General features: G+C 45.3%; 1 protein-coding gene across 7 annotated transcripts in view; it reads left to right on the forward strand.

The window, feature by feature from the left end:
* LOC137372007 (RNA-binding motif, single-stranded-interacting protein 1-like) overlaps positions 1–24745 on the forward strand; it is a 511784-nt gene that overhangs the window by 479486 nt on the left and 7553 nt on the right. For 5 of the 7 annotated variants that reach the window (XM_068035254.1, XM_068035257.1, XM_068035258.1 and 2 more), the window contains 5 exons: positions 5042–5157; positions 9023–9066; positions 9240–9333; positions 12699–12749; positions 23272–23382. In XM_068035254.1, coding sequence (XP_067891355.1) covers positions 5042–5157; positions 9023–9066; positions 9240–9333; positions 12699–12749; positions 23272–23382 — 416 coding nt within the window. The remainder of the gene's footprint in view (positions 1–5041; positions 5158–9022; positions 9067–9239; positions 9334–12698; positions 12750–23271; positions 23383–24745) is intronic. The other 2 variants (XM_068035255.1, XM_068035256.1) reach the window with 2 other exon arrangements.

The following is a 24745-nucleotide window of genomic DNA, read 5'->3' on the forward strand; positions in this document are numbered from 1 at the left end:
TCAATGTCTCTATTTATGAAGCCCAAGAATAGCTAACTACTCTCTTCATATGTCCTGCCACATTCTGTACTATTGGCTTATCAGTGGTACTGATGGTGCAAAGATGTATGGAGTGGATGCCAGGTGCACTCCAGCTGGTGGTTCCCTCTGACATTCAAGTGCTCCATGAAAGGGCTGAAGCAGGCAATGATGAGATGAAGGGGGACACTGTTCAAGGGGCATTGTCATCATCTGCTGCCCCCTTGGTCTCTCCAACTTATGCACCATTAATGCAGGAAGGCCCTGTGTCCAGGGCTGCCCCTGCATCTTCGCAGGTGGGACAACCTGTTGCAGTGCCCACACTGGCACTGCGGCAACAAGGATGACTGCCACAGGCATTTTAGCCACATCCACGTACACACAAGCAGGCTGCCTCCACCTCATCCTCAGCCAACCGGAGGAGAACCCATAGGAACACCCAAGAGCAAAGGGTGACGTGTTGGTAGTGTCACTTTGTGGCTCACTTGGCTGACCTTTGTTATGGGTGTGATCAGTTAAAATGACTCAATGGAATAAAAAGATTATTGATTTGACCCAGACTTGTGTGATTCTAATGATTGATGGTTTTAAGGTACAAAAATTATGAAATGGGGGAGGGACGCAAATGAGTGTGTTAGTTGAAATTGTGTGGCAGTTGGAGACTTGTCTTGCAGACAATGCGGGAACAATGGAAACTCAATACTTAGTCTGCATCTTGAATTTGCTCCCTCCCTCTGAGAAAGGTGCGTTTCTGCAGAGTATTACTTAAACAGAGAACAACTGCAGAATTCTGAGGTGCAAAGGGATCTAGGTGTTCTAGTGCATGAGCCACAAAAATTTAGTATGCAGGGACAGCAAGTCATAAAGAAGGCTAAAAAAAAAGGGCGGCGCAGTGGTTAGCACCGCAGCCTCACAGCTCCAGCGATCTGGGTTCAGTTCTGGGTACTGCCTGTGTGGAGTTTGCAAGTTCTCCCTGTGTCTGCGTGGGTTTTCTCCGGGTGCTCCAGTTTCCTCCCACAAGCCAAAAGACTTGCAGGTTGATGGGTAAATTGGCCATTATAAATTGTCACTAGTATAGGTAGGTGGTAGGGAAATATAGGGACAGGTGGGGATGTTTGGTAGGAATATGGGATTAGTGTAGGATTAGTATAAATGGGTGGTTCATGTTCGGCACAGACTCGGTGGGCCGAAGGGCCTGTTTCAGTGCTGTATCTCTAATCTAATCTAGTATAAATGGGTGGTTAATGGTCGGCACAGACTCGGTGGGCTGAAGGGCCTGTTTCAGTGCTGTATCTCTAAATCAAAAAAAAAAAATCATTCTGAGCCGTTTGCCTTCCAGGGCCCCTCAGGAAAAATGTGCCTGAATTAGTGTGGCCTCAGTCTCCCTTCCATCCTGATCAATGTTTTGAGACTTCAGCCAAACCTATGGAGGGCCTTGGAAGGCTGGTTCACCATGCTGCACAATTTCTGCCTCCTCTGAGGAAGTGTGCCACTCCTACATTTCTCACTCTTCAAGGTCCACATTTCTCTGGAGGGCCATATTGTGAAGCGCGCACCAGACGACTACAATCCAAGAAACCATTGAGGGAGTGTTCTGGAGGGCTCCCCCGCCCCCCAACCGGTTCAGGCACCAGAACTGCATCTTGAGTCCAGAGGTCTGCTCTATGGTGGCTCTTGTGCTGAGATGGCAGCAGTTGTAATGCTTCTGTGCCCCTGTCAAAGGGTTGCATATAAGTGTTAGCAGCCATTTCATGGGTATTCCTTGTCCCCTAGCAGCCATCCACGTATTCTCTCTGGTGGCATGAACAGCTGCGGCACCTGCGTTTTATTTACTTGTCCTTTCACAGGATGTGGGTTTCGCTGGCTAGGATAGCATTTATTGCCCATCACTAATTGCCCTTAAGAAGATGGTGGTGAGCCACCATCTTGAACTGCTGCAGTCCATGTGGTGTAGGAACACCCACAGTGCTGTTAGGAAGGGAGTTCCAGGATTTGAACCCAGCGACAGTGAAGGGACTGTGATATAATTCTAAGCCAAGATGGTGTATGGCTTGGAAGGGAACTTGCAGGTGGTGGTGTTCCCGTGCATTTGCTGCCCTTGTCCTTCCAGGTGGTAGAGGTCGCGGGTTTAGAAGGTGCAGTTGAAGGAGCCTTGGTGAGTTGCTGCAGTGCATCTTGTAGATGGTACACGCTGCTGCCACTGTGCATCGGTGGTGGAGGGAGTGAATGTTGATGGAGGTGGATGGGGTGTCAATCAAACTGACTGCTTTGTCCTGGATGGTGTCGAGCCTCTTGAGTGTTGTTGGAGCTGCACTCATCCAGGCAAGTGGAGAGTATTCCATCTCACCCCTGATCTGTGCCTTGTAGACGGTTGACAGGCTTTCAATAGTCAGGAGGTGAATTACCTGCCGCAGAATTTCCAGCCTCTGACCTGCTCTTGTAGCTACAGTATTTTATATGGCTGGTCCAGTTCAGTTTCTGGTCAATGTTAACTCCCAGGATGTTGATATTGGGGTGTTCAGTGATGGTAATGCCATTGAATGTCAAGGGAAGATGGTTGGATTCTCTGTTTTTGGTGATGGTCATTGTCTGGCACTTGTGTGGCGCAAATGTAATCTGCCACTTATCAGCCCAGGCCTGAATGTTGTCCAGGTCTTGTTGCATATGGACACTGACTGCTTCAGTATCTGAGGAGTCGCGAATGGTACTGAACATTGTGCAATTGTTAGCAAACATCCCCACTTCTGACCTTATGATGGAGTGAAGGTCATTGATGAAACAGCTGAAGATGATTGGGCCTAGGCCACTGCCCTGAGGTACTCCTGCAGTGATGTCCTTTGCACTGGGTATGACTCCAGTCAGTGGAGAGTTATCCTCCTGATTCCCAGTGACTCCAGTTTTGCTAGGGCTCCTTGATGCCACACTCCTTCAAATGCTGCCTTGATGTCAAGGGCAGTTACTCTCACCTCACCTCCTGAGTTCAGCTCTTTTGTTGGACCAAGGCTGTAATGAGATCAGGAGCTAAGTGGTTTTGGTGGAACCCAAACTAAGTGTCAGTGAGCAGGTTATTGCTGAGTAAGTGCTGCTTGATAGCACTGTCAACCACACCTTCCATCGCTTTGCTGATGATCGAAAGTAGATTGATGGGGTGGTAATTGACTAGGTTGGATTGGTCCTGCTTTTTGTGTACAGGATACAACTGGGCAATTTTCCACATTGTCGGCTAGATGCCAGTGTTGTTGCCAGTGTACTAGAACAGCTTGGCTAGAGGTGCGGCAAGTTCTGGAGCACAAGTCTTCAGTACATATGCCGGAATGTTGTCAGGGCCTTTAGCCTTTGCAGTATCCAGTGCCTTCAGCCATTTCTTGATATTATGTGGAATGAATCGATTTGGCTGAAGACTAGCATCTGTGATGGTGGGGACCTCAGGAGGAGACAAAGCTGGATCATCCACTCGGCACTTCTGGCTGAAGTTGGTCGCGAGAGCTTCACCCTTGTCTATTGCACTGATGTGCTGGGCTCCCCCATCATTGAGGGTGGGGTTATTTGTGCAGCCTGCTTCTCCTGTTAGTCCTAAGGATGAAGGAATCGTTGCAGCTGCCAGGATACCGTGCATAGACATGCAGGAAACAATTTATAGTGGTCGCACACCAATATAATGTAGAGAGAGTGGAATCCCTTCCTATTTATGAATGCCTCTGGCTGCTCTTCTAGTGATTTTATGGCCACATGGGTACAGTTGACAACCCCCTGCACCTGAGGGAGTCCAGCGATGGATGCAGATCTCATTGCCCTCTGTGCCTGTGTATCCCCATCAGTGGTGAGCTCAATGCAATCCAATGTCCTCCAAATCCGTCACTTCCCAAATGATGTTGTGGGCAGCTGATTGCAGGGTGCCAGTCAGGTCTGCTGCAGCTGCTTGAAAGGACCCAAAGGCAAAGAAGTTCAGCACCACAGTCACTTAATGGCTACTGACAGGGCGTGCCAATGCAACCAACGAGAAGTGAAGTGGCCCTCCACCAGTGCACAGAACTCTGCTACCACCTGCCTTGATCACTGCATCCTTCAGTGACACTGATAGTCTTGTCAGATTCAGGAAGCTCATTCATTGACTGTGTTCCCTATGTGGAAGCTATTGCCTTCCTTCTCTCCCTGCCCTTCATGCGTCACCTCTGCGTGCCTCAGGACCATTGGGCTGCACTTACTGTGGGAGCAAGTGCTCCTCATTGCTGCTTATCTCCAACTCCGAGTAGCTCAGTCCCATGTACACAGAGAGCCTTCCGTGCCTGCAGAAGCAGTATCACAGCTGCCTGGACTCTCATGCTATGCTCACTAACTCCTGGAGGGTTACTCCACCTCTTCAATTGGTCCAGTGCCTACAAAGCAAACTTTATGCAGCATCTGCACACTAAATGACTATTGTATGAGCCTTTCCCTTTTTATGCACCAATATTAAATGGACCCGCCTCTATGGCTTCCTACTGCGATGGCGTCTCCTGTTCAGGAAAGTTGTTGTGACGCTTCCTGTTCCCCTTGACTCCAATCCAAAATCACTTTCTGCCCTTCAGTGAGCTCTTAAGTGGCTCATTTGCATGCTGAATTGATTTACTGCTATGATCGGGCGAATTGCCCGTGTGCAGGTCCCGATGCCTTTTCTCAAAGCCCTGGGAGGCAGGACCCCATTGGAAAGCTAGCACGCCACTGACGAATGTGAAATTGCAGCCTCGGATGCCTCCGCAGCCAAAGAAAAATTCAACCCTGTGTTTAACTCATAGAATAACAACCCACTGACTTGGGATTTGTATATTACAAGATTGTAGCACGACTAAGCACAATTCTTGTCATAAACAATGAGAGCTCAAGTGGTTTATAAATCCACTCAATCAGCAGGATTTTGTCACTCATTTGAAGTATGTTCGTAGTGATGTATTCCAATGCTGTTTTTGAGATGTGGTATCAGGTTTTTCATTAGATCATACATATAGTAATATAACTTTTTTTTTAAACTTTTCTCTCTCTACAGCTCCCATTGAACCCCTGCTATGCAAGTTTGCTGATGGTGGTCAGAAAAAGCGACAAAACCAGAACAAATATATGCAGAATGGTCGAGCGTGGCATCGAGAGGGCGAGGTGAGACTTGTAAGTCTCAACCAATCAACCTTTGACCCCACCATCCTTGCAAACTACCGCCTCATCTCCAACATCCCTTTCCTCTCTAAAGTTCTTGAACATATTTTCGGCTCTCAAATGGTTGATCACCCCCTCCTCTTTCAATGCCTCGCCACTGTCGTCTAGCTGAGTTGGACTATGCCCAGTTACATTCTAACCTATCTAATCATAACCAGAGAAACACCTGCAATGGTTTCTCTTCACACTCCTACACAGTTACCTCTCGTGTCCCCCAAGGATCTATCCTCCAACCATCCAAATGCTGCCACTCGCGACATCATTGGAAAACACATCTGTTTCCACATGTATGCTGACGACACCCGGCTCTACCTCACCACCACCTCTTTCGACTCCTCCACATTCTCTAATTGTCAGACTGCTTGTCTGACGTCCAGTACTGGATGAGAAGAAACTTCCTGCAATTAAATATTGGGAAGACCAAAGCCATTGCCTTCGGTCTCCATCACAAACCTTGCTCCCTGGCTGCCAACTCAATCCCTCTCTCTGGCAGCTGCCTGACGTTGAAACAGGCTGCTTGCAACCTTGTTGTCGTATTTGACCCCGACATGAGCTTCTGACCACATAGCTGTGCTATCACTAAGACTGATTATTTTTATCTCCGTAACATTGCTCTGACTCCACCCCGACCTCAGGTCATTTGATGCTGAAACCCTCATCCATAACTTTGTTACCTCTATACTTTACTATTCCCATGCACACCTGGCCAGCCTCCCACGTTCTATCCTTCATAAACTTGAAATGAGCCAAAACTAGGCTGCCTGTGTCCTAACTTACACCAAGTCCCATTCGCCCATGATCCCTATGCTCACTGATCTATATTGGTTCCTGGTTAAGCAATGCTTTGATCTTAAAAATCTTGTCCTTGTTTTCAAATCCCTCCATGCCTTGCCCCTCCCTAACTCTGTAACCTCCCACAGTCCCACATCTCCCTCTGAGATGTCTGCGCTCTTCTAATTCTGGTCTCTTGAGCATCCCTGATTTTAATCGCTCCACTATTGGTGGTCATGCCTTCAGCTGCCTGGGCCCTAAGCTCTGGAATTCCCTCTTTAAACCTCTCCACTTCTCTACCTCTCTTTTGTCCTTTAAGATGCTCCTTAAAACCTATCTGACCAAGCTTTTGGTTATCTGCGCTAATATCGCTTAATGTGGCTTGGTGTCATATTTTGTTTTATAACGCCCCTGTGAAGCACTTTGGGGCATTTCATTATATTAAAGGCACCAGATCAAAACAAGTTGTTAGTTTTTCCATGGAATTGAAGTATGCTTGCGGAAATAATATTGTAAGTAAATAGTTAAACTGTAGCATTTTGCGTGTGCATATTGTTCAAAGAAGATACATAGTTCAGTGGCTCATTAGCAAAGTCATGGTGAGAATAACCCACCAATAAACAACAGCACCACCTAGATAGTATGTCCTCTCCAAACATACTTCATTCAATGCTATCCTACCCGAGAAATGCAATGGTCTTGTTTTTTTACATGGGACACAAGCTCTGTTTGTCATATTCAAAATATATTTTCAATAAATAACATTCAGCATCACAAAAAAATAAATAAAAGGGCATGTACTGTAGCTTTTCATTGTTCACAGTTTTTCTGGATAATGCATATTCCTAAAATAAATGACAATCAATATATAGGAACCCAATAGAAATTGGAAACTAATATGAACTGATGGAATACAATAGTGCTAATAACATAGGACAGGAGTTGGCCATTCAGCCCCTTGAGTCTGTTCCACAATTCAGTCATATCATGGCTGATCGGTATCTCAACTTCATGTACACACCTTGGCTCTGTAACCCTCAATACCCTTACCTAACAAATGGGTATCAGTCTCAGCTTTGAAATTTTCAATTGACCTAGCCTGTTTGGACTGTGAGTCCTAGATTTCATAGGATTATAGACTTCTTACAGCACAGAAGGATACCATTCAGCCCATCATGTCCATGCCAACTCACTGCAAGATCAAATCAGGTATTCTAACTCCGCTGCCTTTTCCCCGTAGCCCTGTTGTTTTTTTATCTGTTCAGATAATTATCCAATTCCCTTTTTGGAAGCCATAATTGAATCTCCCTCCACCACCCTCTCGGGCAGTGCGTTCCAAATTCTCTCACTGCATAAAAAAGATTTTCCTCATGTCGCCTTTGGTTCTTTTGCCATTCACCCTTAAATCGGTGCCCTCTGGTTCTCGACCCTTCCGCCAACAGAAACAGTTTCTCCCTATCTACTTTCTCCAGACCTCTCATCATTTTGAACAAATCTCCTCTCAACCTTCTCTTCTCTAAGGAAAACAGGCCTGACTTCTCCAATCTACCTATGTAATTGGTTTCAAGGATGAGGGACTTCAGTATCGTAAATTTTTTCTGCACCCTCTCGAATGCCTAAACATCGTTCTTAAAGTGTGGTTACCAGAATTAGCCAGTTGAGGCCGAACAGTGTTCTGTCGAGGTTCACCATAACTTCCTTGCTTTATTACTCTACTCCTTTATTTATAAAGTCCAGGATCAAGTATGCCTTATTAACTGCCTTCTCAACCTGCCCTGCCACCTTCAGTGATTTATGTACATATACCCCCAGGACCCTGTACTCCTGCATCCTCTTTAGAATTGTATCCTTTTTTATATTGCCTCTCCTCATTCTTCCTGTCAAAATGTATCACTTCATACTTCTCTACAATACACTTCACCTGCCATTCCACCAGCCTGTCTACATCCTCTTGAAGTCTATTGCCATCCTCCTCACAGTTCACAATACTTACAAGTTTTATGTCATCCCCAGATTTTGAAATTGTGCCCTGTATACCCAAATTAAGGTCAATAATATAGATCAAGAAAATCAGTGGTCTTAATACCAACTCCTGAGAAACCTCACTATATACCTTTCTCCAAAAAAACAAACTGAAAAACAAGCATTCATCACTACTCCCTGCTTCCTGTCACTCAGCCGACTTTGTATCCCACTACATTTTGTGTGAAGCGGTGCTTGTTGACATCACTATTGAAGGCCTGACTTTAATTTTAAGGTTATGCCCCTCTGTTCTGGACTCCCCCACCAAAGGAAATAGTTTCTATCTACACTATCAATTCTTTCAACCATATTAACCAGCTCAATTAGACCACCTCTTAATCTTTTGTACTTAACAGAATACAAACCTAGGCTATTGAACCTGTCCTCATAATTTCACCCTTCTAACCCCAGTATCTGCTACACCCCTTCCAAGGTCAATATATCCTTCTTGAGTTGCAATGCCTAGCACTGAATGCAGTACTCTAAATAGGGTCTGATCAGAGCTTTATATTACTGTAAAACAGTTTGTATTCCAGTGCAATAAGTTGTGCATTGCATTTTAAAGACTCTGATTAAATGAAAGTTCCACAACACTGTGCATTATTATTGTAACCTTGAGGACAAGCCAGTAGCAACAATTGCCTGTTTTCTAGCTGTCGAGAATTTTTTTCCTAGAGTAGGAGCTTTGTATGACTTGAATGTTATGCATTATCCATAGTCATGCCATCAAAGTTCTGATCTCTTGATGTGGATCTGTTGAATTGTGGATCAACGTAAAAGAATTAGTTACTTAGCAGGTTTACAGGGATGGTCATTTTTAAACATTCGGGCTAATGTTGAAAATTAACCCTTTGTTCTCTGGCGGCAAGAGCACCATAAAGGGTAAAGAAAAAAAATAGCTTGAAGCCATGCTGATTTAATAGTTACTTATAACACCATTTAAAAATAACTAAACCTCGTCATGAAAGCTCAACACGGACACTATTAATCATGTAATTGAAGGTGAAATTGATTTTTTTTCCAGGCGGGCATGACCCTCACATATGATCCCAGCGCTATGCCAAATGGGTAAGTAATAAAATTGATTTTGTGTATGTAGTAAATGCTCATTTGAAATGATGTACGATTAATGTTCTATTGTTTTTGGATGCGAAATTCATTTTCAGAGGGTTCTATTGTATCATCCTGCCTCACTAAATATCAAGTGTGACTGATCTCTGCAGTTTGCTGTCTCTCTTTAGATTTTATTCAACGCCATACAGTATTGCAACAAATAGAATGATTGCTCAAACATCTCTTACACCATACATTGCATCTCCTGTTTCAACGTATCAGGTTGGTATTCAAACTGTTCATAATAATTTCAATTATTTTACGGGAATGTTGCAAGAATGCAGTATAAATTGCAAGGAGTAAAACATGATTGAGTAATCATTTCGCGACATAAATCACTGTATTTTAAACTAATTTTTTTTGTGTGAAGCACTTTGAGACATTTCAGCATGTCAAGATGCTATATGAATGCGATTAAGAATTTTTTTTTTGATCATTTCATGGAATGTGGGCATCACTGACCAGGCCAGCATTTATTGCCCATCCCTAATTCCCCATGAGAAGGTGGTGGTGAGCTGCCTTCTTGAACCACTGCAGTCCATGTGGGGTAGGTACATCCACAGTGCTGTTAGGAAGTGAGTTCCAGGATTTTGACCCAGCGACAGTGAAGGATCGGTGAAATAGTTCCATGTGAGGATGGTGTGTGGCTTGGAGGAGAACTTGCAGGTAGTGGCGTTTCCACTCATCTGCTGCCCTTGTCCTTCTAGGTGATAGGGGTCGCAGATTTGGAAGGTGCTGCCTGTGTAGCCATGGTGAGTTGCGGCAGTGCATCTTGTAGATGGTACACACTGCTGCCACTGTGCGTCAGTGGTGGATGGGGTGCCAATCAAGCGGGCTGCTTTGTCCTGGATGGTGTCGAGCTTCTTGAGTGTTCTTAGAGCTGCGCCCATCCAGGCAAGTGGAGAATATTCCATCACACTCCTGACTTGTGCCTTGTAGATGGTGGACAAGCTTTGGGCAGTCAGAAGGTGAGTTACTCACTGCAGGATTCCTAGCCTCTGACCTGCTCTTGTAGCCACGGTATTTATATGGCTACTCCAGTTCAGTTTCTGGTCAATGGTAACCCCCAGGATGTTGATAGTGGGGGATTCAGCGATGGTAATGCTGTTGAATGTCATGGGGAGATGGTTAGATATTCTCTTTTTGGAGATGGTCATTGCCTGGCACATGTGTGGCATGAACGTTACTTGCCACTTATCAGCCCAAGCCTGGATATTGTCCAGGTCTTGCTGCATTTCTACACGGACTGCTTCAGTATCTGAGGAGTCACGAATGGTGCTGAACATTGTGTAATCATCAGCGAACATCCCCACTTCTGACCTTATGATTGAAGGAAGGTGATTGATGAAGCAGCTGAAGATGGTTGGGCCTAGGACACTACCCTGAGGAACTCCTGCAGTGATGTCCTGGAGCTGAGATGATTGACCTCCAATAAGCACAACCATCTTCCTTTGCGCTAGGTAGGATTCCAACCAGCAGAGAGTTTTCCCCTGATTCCCGTTGTCTCCAGTTTTGCTAGGGCTCCTTGATGCAATACTCTTCCAAATGCTGCCTTGATGTCAAGGGCAGTCACTCTCACCCCACCTCTGGAGTTCAGCTGTTTTGTTTGAACCAAGGCTGTAATGAGGTCAGGAATTGAATGGCCCTGGCAGAAATCAAACTGTGCATCACCGAGCAGGTTATTGCTAAGCAAGTGCCGCTTGATAGCACTGTCAATGCTACCTTTCATCACTTTACTGATGATCAGGAGTAGATGAATGGAGCGATTATTGGCCGGGTTGGATTTGTCCTGCATTTTGTGTACAGGCCATACCTGGGCAATTTTCCACATTGCTGGGTAGATGCCAGTGTTGTAGCTGTACTGGAACAGCTTGGCTAGGGATATGGCAAATTCTGGAGCACAAGTTTTCAGTACTATTGTCGAAATGTTTTCTGGGCCCATAGCCTTTGCAGTATCCAGTGCCTTGAGTCGTTTCTTGATATCACGTGGAGTGAATCGAATTGTCTGAGATGGATTATCCACGTGGCACTTTATTTTTTTTATTTATTTTATTTAGAGATACGGCACTGAAACAGGCCCTTCAGCCCACCGAGTCTGTGCCGACCAACAACCACCCATTTGCACTAATCCTACGTTAATCCCATATTCCCTACCACATCACCACCATTCTCCTACCACCTACCTACACTAGGGGCAATTTACAATGGCCAATTTACCTATCCACCTGCAAGACCTTGGCTGTGGGAGGAAACTGGAGCACCCGGCGGAAACCCATGCAGTCACAGGGAGAACTTGCAAACTCCGCGCAGGCATCACCCAGAATTGAACCCGGGTCGCTGGAGCTGTGAGGCTGTGGTGCTAACCACTGCGCCACCCTTTAGGGAGGTTTCATTCCTTATTGACTTTTTAGTGGTTAGGTAGAACTTGGCTTGCTTGGCCATTTCAGAGGCCATTTTAAGAGTCAACCACATCGCTGTGGGTCTGGAGTCACATGTAGGCCAGACAAGGTAAGGACAGCAGATTTCCTTCCCTCAAGGACATTAGTAAACCAGATGGGTTTTTGCGACAATCAACAATGATTTCATGGCCATCATTAGACTAGCTTTTTAATTCCAGATTTTTATTAATTGAATTCAAATTCCACCTTTCTGCCATGGTGGGATTCAAACCCAAGTGCCCAGAGGAATATCCTGGGTCTCTGGGTTATTAGTCCAGTGACAATACCACTACGCCACCGTGGCTGCATCAGAATAATTTTTCATTTTCAAAAAAACATTAGTTCTCTCGATAGCTCAGTGAGTTTATCCAATCAGTACTGAACCATGCAAACTAGGAAGGTCACAGGTTCAATTTCCCCATCTCAATTAACTGATCTGAATCTAGCCAGCAGTCTAGACAGTGCAGTTGACTCCAAGCCCCTGAGTTAAACTCCCAGCTCCTTGCACTGTCCGGTGACCACAGTTGGAAGTGTCCATGTGTGCATATTGGATGTGGATAAGATTCCACTCAGGTGTCATTGAATAGTCTATTGATATTTGCTGTCAAAGCTCACACATGAATTATGAAGTGCCAGAAGACAACCAGCACCATGGAACCATACCGCAGCATCTCGTCAACAGTTTGAGAGGAGGCAAGGTGAAAAACTTGGCAAAGAAACATCATGCAAAATTGTTCCTGTGAGTTTGAGAAACTTGCTGTTAAAGGTAAACAGACTAATGAATCCAACCACAAAACCAAAATAGAAATTCAATTAAGAATAGAAAATGCTGCAAATACTCAGCAGGTGAGGCATCATCTATGGGGAGAGAAACAGAGTTAACGTTTCAGATCGTTGAAGTCTCATGCTCTTGACTTTTTCCCTATCCACTATTCATTAATTAGTAATCATAGAATATTGATGCTTAGGTGGGTATATGTTTTGAAATGTGCATGTATGTTATCAGACATACTTTACCTTTGTGTTTTCTGCAATTTGTAAATGATGGGTTCTAACAGCCATATGACACAGCACTATTGTTTGTTAAGGACTGAATACTGTGTTTGCCTTTTTCTTAATGTAATTTGATCTCTTAATGTTGTGTTGTAGATGCAGAGTACTTCCTGGATGCCACACCAACCTTATCTTATGCAGCATGCTGTAAGTTGGCTATCTTTCGCACAAGAAAAGTTTTGTCTCTGCCTGGCGGAGAATAATAGTTAGATTAGTAAACCACATTTCTAATTGACACTTTTTCACAGTATTTGGAAACTTTTTTCATTTTATTCTAAACCTGACTTCAGTACTGCTGCGCATGAATGAATCTTGTTCATGAGCAGTGACTGCAATGCCACATTTGCAACTTTGCGATTCCTTCCCTAATATCAAGGAAAGGTCTGTTCAGATCAGCTTTGCCAAAAGGCAATTCCTGATTCATGCAAATGGTTCAACAGGTTGACCTTCCCAGAGCCGAACACCAAAATATGATCCAGCCTACTTTCCACTGGCAAATATAATTCATATATTTACCACCAGCTGTAGGGATAAGAAGTAGTGAAAATCTCACGCCTGGAGATTGTTGCCAATTTGAAATTCACTAGCATAAAGTTGTTTATAAAGGTTCTATACTGGTTTAACCCCATAGTTCAAAGGTCACAGTTAATATTTTTCTTGAAAGAAATGGACATGCTACCCTATTAATAGGCTTTCATAGGCATATATAAATGCAAATGATAACACTTTGGGGAGTATATCTATCTGTGATTGGAATTCTAACTGATTTAGCCTAAAGCAATAACACTAAACTGCCTCTTTCGGTTTACTCATTCAGTTCCTTACCACAAAGACACTACAATAGACAAAAGCAAATTAAGTTTTGTCCATGGTGTATTTGTGACTCATGGCATTAACATGACTCACAGATGGTTAAGCGGAAACAGTGCAGCCAGTGTTTTTCGAATTCTCTCAAATATTATGATTGGCACTTGCTTACTAAAATAGCTATTTACATTAAACAAAAACATTTCACCATCCCTTTCTACATTTTTAGTACTAATCCTGAATTTGCATTCCCTTTTCAGTACTTATCTTCTCAAACCTTTTTGAAACTTTGAATATTTCAATTAGATCTCCATTTAAACTAACACTTTATTAAATGCAGTGCTATTTTTTCAAGTCTTTGTACTGAACTTATGTTTTATCTTTACCTTGACTCCAGTATTCTTTCTGCTATAGGGTGCTCAAAACCGCACACAATAGTCACATAGTAACCTAATCAATGTCGTAACACATTCATCATCACTTCCTTGTTTTTGTATGCATTACCTCTATATATAAAACCCGAATTTCATTTGTCTTTTATATTGATTTTTTATTTCCACCTGCAGGATATCCTTACCTTATCCTTACATCTCTGTTCTTCCACTTCATTGAGAGTTTTATAGTTTCAATTTTCTTTTTCCCAAAATTTACCACTTCACATTTATAAGCACCTACCTACCTACCCCCTCTAACGTGTCTTATGTCTCTCCCTATTCCTCTTCTCGATTTTCCATTCCTAGTTTAACGGTGCAATGAAAAAATTGATATTAGTTCCTTTTTGCCATTCATTTGTTCTCTACAGTTGAATTGCTGCCTTTAAGCCTTGGGGTCTACACTGCCTTCCTTGACAATTTTTTAAATTTCTGATGTGCTTATAAAAGCTTTTGGTATCATCCTCAATCTTTGGCTGAAATATCCTCTCTTAATTCTTCCAATCTCACTTTATGGCCGGATGTTTACCCCCCCCCCCCCCCCCCAAACAAGCGGGCTGGTGGCTGAGGTTGAGGGGTGGGGTGGGGGTGCATAAATTGTGGAAAGCAGAGGGGGGGCTATTCCCGACTCCCTCCTGCCCCCGCTGCCAATTTACACGGAGTGATGGCGAGAAATGGTCCACCCGCCAATCAAGGCCCTTAAGTTGCCAATTAACAGGCACTTAAAGGCCTCTGCGGGTATTTCACCCTCGGCTGGCGGGCGGCTGAGGCCTCAAAAAGCCCTCCTAATGAAAGCAGGAAGCCTTCTTGCGGACTGGTGGGGACCCTCCTGATCGGGCACCCTGTACCCCTCGGAGGACCACCACAACCGAACAACACTCCCCCCGGGCCCCCCTCCCCTTCCTCCGCAACTGGTTCCTGTTGTCTCACCGGGGCCTGACCGATTGTCCCCGGCAAAGCCCTAAAAACTTGCCTTTTTTTCGGGGCTGTCCTTCATCTTCCGATGGATGGATGTAGTCCCAGCAGTGGCCACCGTTCCCGGTGGTGCTGCTGAGACTAAGAGCTGCCGGTCCGCTGACTTGTTAGCAGTTCCATTAGGCGGGACTTCCTGCTTCAAGGAGGTGGAAGTCCCGCCCAAGACTAATTAAGGACCTGGGGAGCAAAAAATCCTGGTCTGGCTCCCCAGGCTCAGCGGAGGCGGGTTCGCCACAGACGTTTCGGCTGGTGGACGGGGCCTCCCACCCAGTGAAAAATTCTGGCCTATGTTTTACTTCTGTTTTTTTGGTATGTCTTCAGTATTGCAAATCTTAATTTTTGTCATGTGTCTCCTTCTTGCACTTCATTTTTGGCCGACCATCCTCATTCATTAGTGAAACTCTTGTAAGCCCTTCACATCTAGCAGTTATGTTTTAATCAGTACACTATGTATCTTATTCTTAAATATTTCACGCTGCTGGTCTGCTATTTTATCTTCCGCCTGTCTCTGAAATGCCTCAGCCCATCTGCTGCAGAAACACTCATCCATGCCATTGTCACCTTCAAACACGACTATTCCTTGATGACCTCCCATCTTCCACCCTCCAGAAACTTGAACTCATCTAAAGTCTGATGCCTGTATCCTGACTAGCAGCAAATCCTGTTCTACCATCACCTCTGTGTTCACTGACCAGCATTGGCTCCCAATCCAGCAATGCCACGAATTTAATATTGTCATCCTTGAGTTCAAATCTCTCCATAGCCTCACCACTCTCTACCTCTTGTCCTGCTCGGTGCTTGATGGCTGGCACGGACATGATGGGCTTTTTCTGTGCTGTATAACTCTATGACTCTATCTTTGTGCCATGATGATGCATATCCGCCAGAGGCAGAATCAAGAGGCAGGCGCAGCCCATGTGGAAGCTTCCAGACACGAGCAGCAGCAACCACCAAGGCCTATTGTAGCCTAGAGACGCCAGCTGGTCTATAGGACCTGGATGACGTACCTGCAGATGTTGGAGCGCCAGTGCCAGAGACAACTGTAGATGTCCAGAGAGGCAGTTGCACATCTCTGTGCACTGCTGAATAATGACCTGCAGCCATTGGGCTTTGGTATTCACCCTAAGCCTGTGGCCCTCAAAGTGAGAGTGGCTCTAAATGTCTACACCTCCACATCATTCCAGGGATCCACTGCGACTTGTGTGGGGTTTCGCAATCAGCAGTATACCGCTGTATCAGTGAGGTCACCGATGCCTTGTACTAAAGGGCCAGTGACTATGTGTGCTTCAGGACAGACCCTGAGAGTCAGAATTTAGAATTTAGAACATTACAGCGCAGTACAGGCCCTTCGGCCCTCGATGTTGCGCCGACCTGTGAAACCATCTGACCTACACTATTCCATTTTCATCCATATGTCTATCCAATGACCACTTAAATGCCCTTAAAGTTGGCGAATCTACTACTGCTGCAGGCAGGGCGTTCCACGCCCTTACTACTCTCTGAGTAAAGAAACTACCTCTCACATCTGTCCTATATCTGTCACCCCTCAACTTGAAGCTATGTCCCCTCGTGTTTGCCATCACCATCCGAGGAAAAAGACGCTCACTATCCACCCTATCTAACCCTCTGATTATCTTATATGTCTCTATTAAGTCACCTCTCCTCCTCCTTCTCTCCAACGAAAACAACCTCAAGTCCCTCAGCCTTTCCTCGTAAGACCTTCCCTCCATACCTGGCAACATCCTAGTAAATCTCCTCTGCACCCTTTCCATAGCTTCCACATCCTTCCTATAATGCGGTGACCAGAACTGCACGCAATACTCCAGGTGCGGTCTCACCAGAGTTTTGTACAGCTGCAGCATGACCTCGTGGCTCCGAAACTCGATCCCCCTACTAATAAAAGCTAACACACCATATGCCTTCTTAACAGCCCTATTAACCTGGGTAGCAACCTTCAGGGATTTATGCACCTGGACACCAAGATCTCTCTGTTCATCTACACTACCAAGAATCTTCCCATTAGCCCAGTACTCTGCATTCCTGTTACTCCTTCCAAAGTGAATCACCTCACACTTTTCCGCATTAAACTCCATTTGCCATCTCTCAGCCCAGCTCTGCAGCCTATCTATGTCCCTCTGTACCCTACAACATCCTTCGGCACTATCCACAACTCCACCGACCTTAGTGTCATCTGCAAATTTACTAACCCACCCTTCTACACCCTCTTCCAGGTCATTTATAAAAATGACAAACAGCAGTGGCCCCAAAACAGATCCTTGCGGTACACCACTAGTAACTAAACTCCAGGATGAACATTTGCCATCAACCACCACCCTCTGTCTTCTTTCAGCTAGCCAATTTCTGATCCAAAGCTCTAAATCACCTTCAACCCCATACTTCCGTATTTTCTGCAATAGCCTACCGTGGGGAACCTTATCAAACGCCTTACTGAAATCCATATACACCACATCCGCTGCTTTACCCTCATCCACCTGTTTGGTCACCTTCTCGAAAAACTCAATAAGGTTTGTGAGGCACGACCTACCCGTCACAAAACCGTGCTGACTATCTCTAATGAACTTATTCTTTTCAAGATGATTATAAATCCTGTCTCTTATAACCTTTTCCAACATTTTACCCACAACCGAAGTAAGGCTCACAGGTCTATAATTACCAGGGCTGTCTCTACTCCCCTTCTTGAACAAGGGGACAACATTTGCTATCCTCCAGTCTTCCGGCACTATTCCTGTCGACAATGACGACATAAAGATCAAGGACAAAGGCTCTGCAATCTCCTCCCTAGCTTCCCAGAGAATCCTAGGATAAATCCCATCTGGCCCAGGGGACTTATCTATTTTCACACTTTCCAAAATTGATAACACCTCCTCCTTGTGAACCTCAATCCCATCTAGCCTAGTAGCCTGAATCTCAGTATTCCCCTCGACAACATTTTCTTTCTCTACTGTAAATACTGACGCAAAATATTCATTTAACACTTCCCCTATCTCCTCTGATTCCACACACAACTTCCCACTACTATCCTTGTTTGGCCCTAATCTAACTCTAGTCATTCTTTTATTCCTGATATACCTATAGAAAGCCTTAGGGTTTTCCCTGATCCTATCCACCAATTACTTCTCGTGTCCTCTCCTTGCTCTTCTTAGCTCTCCCTTTAGATCCTTCCTGGCTAGCTTGTAGCTCTCAAGCGTCCTAACTGAGCCTTCACGTCTCATCCTAACATAAGCCTTCTTCTTCCTCTTGACAAGCGCTTCAACTTCTTTAGTAAACCACGGCTCCCTCGCTCGACAACTTCCTCCCTGCCTCACAGGTACATACTTATCAAGGACACACAGTAGCTGCTCCTTGAATAAGCTCCACATTTCGATTGTTCCCATCCCCTGCAGTTTCCTTCCCCATCCTACGCATCCTAAATCTTGCCTAATCGCATCATAATTTCCTTTCCCCCAGCTATAATTCTTGCCCTGCGGTATATACCTGTCCCTGCCCATCGCTAAGGTAAACCTAACCGAATTGTGATCACTATCACCAAAGTGCTCACCTACATCTAAATCTAACACCTGGCCAGGTTCATTTCCCAGTACCAAATCCAATGTGGCATCGCCCCTGGTTCGCCTGTCTACATACTGTGTCAGAAAACCCTCCTGCACACACTGGACAAAAACTGACCCATCTAAAGTACTCGAACTTCCAGTCGATATTTGGAAAGTTAAAGCCGAGAAGGTCATTGGATTTGGGGCCATTGCGGGATTCTCATGGGTGCAAGTGGCCATCAAGGCTCCAACGGAACAACCAGCCTCTTACCTCCACAGAAAGGACTTCCACTCACTCAGCATGCAGCTAGTATGCGACCACAGGAAGTGCTTCCTGCACGTGTGTGCCCGCTTCTCAGGCAGCTGCCATGACTCCTTCATCCTGCGCCAGTCCCAGGTGACACTGCTGTTCACTTCAACAGCTCAAATTCAGGGGTGGATTCTTGGGGACAAGGGCTACCCGTTGTTGACATGGCTTCTAACACCGGTGAGGAACTCCAGCAGTGATGCAGAGGAGAGATACAACACCTGCAATGGTTCCACCTGAGCTTCCATCGAGCAGGCCATCCGCATGCTGAAGATGTGCTTCCACTGCCTCGATAGATTGGGTCGGGCCCTACAGAATGCACCAGACAGGGTTGGGCGCATCGTTAATGTATGCTGCGTTCTTGCACAATGTTGCAGTACAGAGGGGGAGGCTTTGCAGGATGAGGAGGCACTTGAGCAGGAGCTAGCCACAGATGATGATGACACAGAGGGCATCCAGCAGCAGCCATGCATGGGAGCACAGAGCTTTGATGGAGGGCATTCAGGGCAAGCAGCGAGCAAGGGAAGCCAGACAACACCTGATCATTGAGCGGTTCCACAATCCCTGAAATGCAACATATGCTCCTCACACCACACACCACAATTCTGCATCTTGTCTGAAGTTTTCTGCCTCTGTAACAGCTTTCTCTCCAGCATGGCTGGCAGCAGCTGACTGAACCATTGCCCATATGACTGTATCCATGCAGTGCCACATCATGCATATTGGTATGGCAATGATGTTATTCCTTACAGTGGCAGTACTGTCAGGCTAATGATGTAATGGGAGGAGACATAATAGGTACATGGTGGCATGCGTTATTCACACAGGAAAGGCTATTCTTGTCAGAAAAGCACATTTACTGATATTGCATATGACATAGCCGGCTCACCTGTGAATACCCATATGTGTCCAGGTGTCTTTTTAAAACATTTGTGGGTGCTGCTTCGCAGTGTGACCTCTGCGTTAGCAGCTGGACTGGAGGCAGGCTGCTCTGCAGGAAGCCACTTGGCCTGGATGACTTTGGCAGCCGTCTTCTGCGCTCCTGAGGCCTGAAGGGCCCCGGCTGCCTGAAGGTCTCCTGCACCAGTGCAGGGCTGTCCTCGTACGTCGTGGCTGCTGGAGCTGGACTCACCAGCGGAGGGGCTGAAGAGCCAGTGTCCGCATTGGAATCACCTTGAGGGGGGAGCCCAGATGTGGAGCGCAGGCTCCCCTCCTCCCTCTCGAGGCTCGTCGGAACCACGCTGCTCTCTGGAGAAGGACCAGGAGCAGAAACACTCTCCAGGCTCCTAGTTCCTCTCTCGCCTTGTCCCTGCTATGTCAAGCTCATTGCCAATGCGAGGTTTTGCAGGTCTGTGCGTATCGGTGGAATATGGCTCACCGTGAGGGTCGCCAACCCCTCCATGGATGAAGTCATGCACTCACATGCCTGAGACATAGCAGCTGTCATGGTCTGGATGGACTCCCCCACCGTCCGCTCAAGGCTGCACACAGGGCCTCTGGCATCTCTGCCAGATATTGCCTTACCTCTCCTTGCAGCTCCAGCATGCCCTGTACTGCCGATGCCAGAGGCTCATCAGCCTGGGGCTCAGCATGGGTCTGGCCACCGACTGTCAGAGGCCTTGGCTGTCTCAGCCTCAGCCAGCTGTTTGAGCGCGTGTGTGGTGCTCTCACCAGCTTGTGACCCAGAATCTAATACCGATCGATAACTCACCTGCGTATCTGTGTATCTGCGCTGGTGGAAGGTGCAGGAGTGTCATGGAGCAGTGCATCCTCTGAGATTGTCGCTTACTCAGAGGTGATTGATGTCTCCAGGGCTGACGCAGAGTGCCACCCTGCAAGATACAATGTGAAGAACAGACATTTAGGTTTTATGGTACAAATGTCGCTATGATGACAGCATAGTATCTGCATATGAAAGACAATTAGGAATCGTTGTGTTTGGCAATAATCACTCTGTTCACCTGGGACCCCAAGCTCCATGTCCAAAACGGCACGTGTTCCCAGACTCCCGGCCAGCTCCAGCGCCTCTTCGGCTTGCACGAGCGGCTTCAGGTCTGCACCCCTCCACCGGTCCTGGACGCCTCCCTACTGATCGCCTGGAAGAGCAAGGATGCTGATTTGAACATTGCTAAACATCAACATCACGGTAGTAACAACATGGCACTTCAACAACAGCTGATGGAGGCTTTGTCTGTATACAGACTCAGTGTATCATGGGTGTGACATGCTCTGATGTGCAAACTAGGGTGACTTGATGCGCATATGCAGCCAGTCATGTGCCATCAGTCCTCCCTGACCTCCCAGTCTTTGACATGGCAGTGGCACCCATGTGGCATACTGTGTAGGGACACCCAGGTCAAACCGAGCAGTTCTACAACATACCACTCACCTTTGCCAAGCACGAGATCGTTGACCCTCTTCCTGCACTGGATCTAGTCTCGTCAGATGACCCCTCAACTGCTGACCTCCTCTGCGATCTCCGTCCAGGCTTGTTTGGCCTGCCGGAAGGACCTCCTCTTGCCATCACTGGGGAAAATAACCTCTCACCGTTCCCTTGCAGCCTGGAGGAGAGTGAGCAGGACAGCATCGCTAAACTATAGGGCCACCCTTCTTCGGACGTCCGCCATTGCAACAGGGGTGCTGCTTGAGGGCTGGTGCGGTGTTGCATACACTTCTGGCCTTTCTGCTGCAGCATGGCAGCAATGATGAAGAGCTTACACGCAGGGCTGACTGCATTTTTAAAATAGTGCCAGCACCTGCTCACGAATCGGCTGACGCCATTCATGGTATCGCTGAGGCCGCCCCCGCCACGTGATTGGGGGTGGCGGCCCGCGGGGTGGCACAGTGCGGGCCGTCATTTTTTTCGAGCAGTGGTGGGAAGATAGAAGCCAGCCCTTTGTGTGTTTGCGTACATGCACTGTAATCCTGTCTTTGTATTCCTGTAGCCATTCTCAGTCTGCTCCTATCTAATATGGAACTACTTCCTTCTCCAGTACTGTCCAACACTCTCAAATTGTGCACCTTAATCCTCTTTTCTACATCTGTATGATGGTGCCCATCTCCCTGCCAGTTTAGATTAAATATTCCCCAATCACACTAGTGAACCTCTCCACAAGGACATCAGTCACAGTCCTGTTGAGGTGCAACCCATCCTCTTAAATAGGTGCCTTCTGCCCCAGAACTGGTCCCAATGCCCTAAGAATCTGAAGCCCTCTCTCATGCACCATGCTTCAAGCCACGCATTGATCCTCCCTATCTTCCTATTTCTGCTATTGCTAACACATGGCACTGAGAGTAATCCAAAGAGTACGATCTTGTATCGTTGCAGTTACAGTTATAGACCTGGAGAAACTCTCGTTGCTAACTCTCTTGAGAAACCTTTGATGGCTCTATTAGGGAATAGGATGTAATACTACTCTCAAATCAGGCTATAGAAGTGGGGGGAATTCATTCTGTGGCTACTCCATGTATTAATCTTAAAGAAGTTTCTTTTTTCTCCTTTTATTTTGCCTCCACATTTTTGTTACCCATCTGAGAATATGCTTCAAATTCTTTGAATATATATTATGTAACATTGCAATCAGTGAACACATCCTCTTACCATATGCCATTTCTAAATATTTATGCCTTTCTTTTACAAGTAACATTCCCTGCTAAAATATAAATGGTGTAATAGGGCACAGGTTTGTGTCTGATTGTTCCTCTGGTGAGTTCCTGTGTTCCTATCAGGCAAAGATGTCAAGCAGAAGCTAGGTTACTTAGCCACAGGGAGTATTTACCAAGATTGCTCTCATTCCCTTTTTTAGCAGTCAACTCAAGGTCATCAATGCAAGAGGTGACTTACTTACCTTAAATTTCAGTAGTGCATTGCTGTACTTTCATTACTCAAATTATTGGAGTGATGGCATGACAATATGGTTTCTCTGCTGATTGTTAATTTCTGGCACAAAATAATTTTGAGCATCTGCATCCAGTTCCTGATGGCAATAAGCCCTCAGGATAAAATGCTATAATAAGCACGAAAATGCCACACATTGTCATTCAAATATGATGTGCAAATGGGTGGTGTAGGAATGCAAATGTCACAAAAATGTCCTGATACAGGGTTTGAGAGATAATCAGGCCATGTCATGAGCACAAAGGTTCGCCAGAAATAATAATGAAAAAGAGGCACCATAAACTACTTATAACGAATTTCATGAGCACAACCTCATGTGTTCTTGATATTCCTCCACGTGTTATTTCACAAAATTACTGTTAAAATTTTAACTAACAATCTTTGTTATGTTTTCTCCACTTAGATCTGGGAGGGTGAAATGGTTAGTAGGCGTACTTCATTGTGTCACACCATGATAATTTACCCTGTGTAAGATGACCTAGGACTTTGTGTGTGCAGGAGTTCCAGTATCATTTTTGGCTGAAAGTCAAACTTAAGCCCCCTAGTTGGAAGTTCAGAGCCATTAACTCTAGAAGTCAGCAGCAGAATATATGACCAATTATTTAGTCACTTCTGTCATACTCGTAGTATTTAAATTATTTAAATGATAACCAAACCAAAAACCATTTTCCTCAATGCATCACTTTTCTCTTTCATTTAGGGAGCAGTAATGTCGCCATCTATGGATCATCCTATGCCAATGCAGCCTACATCAATGATCAGCCCACTGACGCAGCAAATGAGTCACCTCTCATTAGGCAGCACAGGAACGGTACATGGTGTTCCAGAGCAGGGTTATTTCCAGTTATTAACCTCTACTTCCCTGAAGGAAGCTGATTTTAGAAGAAACATGCATTGCAAAGAAGTAACTTAGGATTCAGAACTGCAAAGTGACATCATTTCAGGCCTACCATTTTTTTTGATCCAGAAATACAATTCATCAAAACAGGAGTAGGATATTTGGTTCATCAAACCTGCTCCACCATTTTATTAACCATGGCATTCCCTGTTATTTCTCCAATTCCTTAAATGTCCTAACTTCCCAACATCCATCTCCCTTTGAGACATTTAAAATGATTCTCCCTCCATGCCTTTATGGGGCACTGCATTTCTCATGCATCCTTTGGCTGAAGACTTGTTTCTGGATTCACTTCAGAAGTATGAAATTGAATTTTATGATTAGGGAAACCAGGACAGGGTTACATAATTAGAAAGAAGAGTTGTTCCCTAAGCACCTTGCCAATTACTTCATTATTTGAAACTTCACAATTAGGTCATTCCTTAACTGCCTCCTATTAAGGAAATATAATCCAATCTATCCAGCCTCTTATCATAGATAAATTCCTTTTTCCCAATTATTATCAAGATGAATCATTATTGGCTTTTCTCTAGCACCATTTCTTCCACCTCAGGTGGAGCACCCATATACATTAACATACATGCATAAATTACTTCCTGTTCATTTATCTCCTTGCAGTGCTTCCCCATTTATTCCATCTGTTATTTTTACTTTCAAAGTCTACTGTCTTGCAGCTTGTTATGTTAAACAGCATTTGCCATTTTTCCATCCACTGAAAATATTGTTTTGCAATTTTGTGCTGTCCTCCACAATTCACCACACCTCCTAGATTAACAATAATCTCTCATTCCAAATTGAGGGCATTATATATTTGATACCACTTGTCTTCAACTATGTATGGAAGAACATCCCTTTTACCCAACTGTCCGCCTCCAACCTCTCAATCAATTGCCAATGGACGCCACAATGTTCAATTCTATGTATCTCAATTTTAGTTAGTACTGCCTTGTGTGGAACCTGGTCAAATGTTTTGTAAATTGTGTACACATGATATGCATTTATCATTCTCTAAATATTAGCCCAGTATGGCATCAAGGAGCCCTAGCAAAACTGGAGTCTATGGGAATTGGGGGGTGGGGGGGGGATCTCTGCTGGTTGGAGTCATATCTAGCACAAAGGAAGATGGTTGTGATTGTTGGAGGTCAATCATCTCAGTCCTAGGACATCACTGCAGGAGTTCCTCAGGGTAGTATTGTAGGCCCAACCATCTGCTGCTTCATTAATGACCTACCCTCCATCATAAGGTCAGAAGTGGGAATGTTTGCTGATGATTGCA

Source organism: Heterodontus francisci, chromosome 7, assembly GCF_036365525.1.
Source record: "Heterodontus francisci isolate sHetFra1 chromosome 7, sHetFra1.hap1, whole genome shotgun sequence".
NCBI lineage: Eukaryota > Metazoa > Chordata > Chondrichthyes > Heterodontiformes > Heterodontidae > Heterodontus > Heterodontus francisci.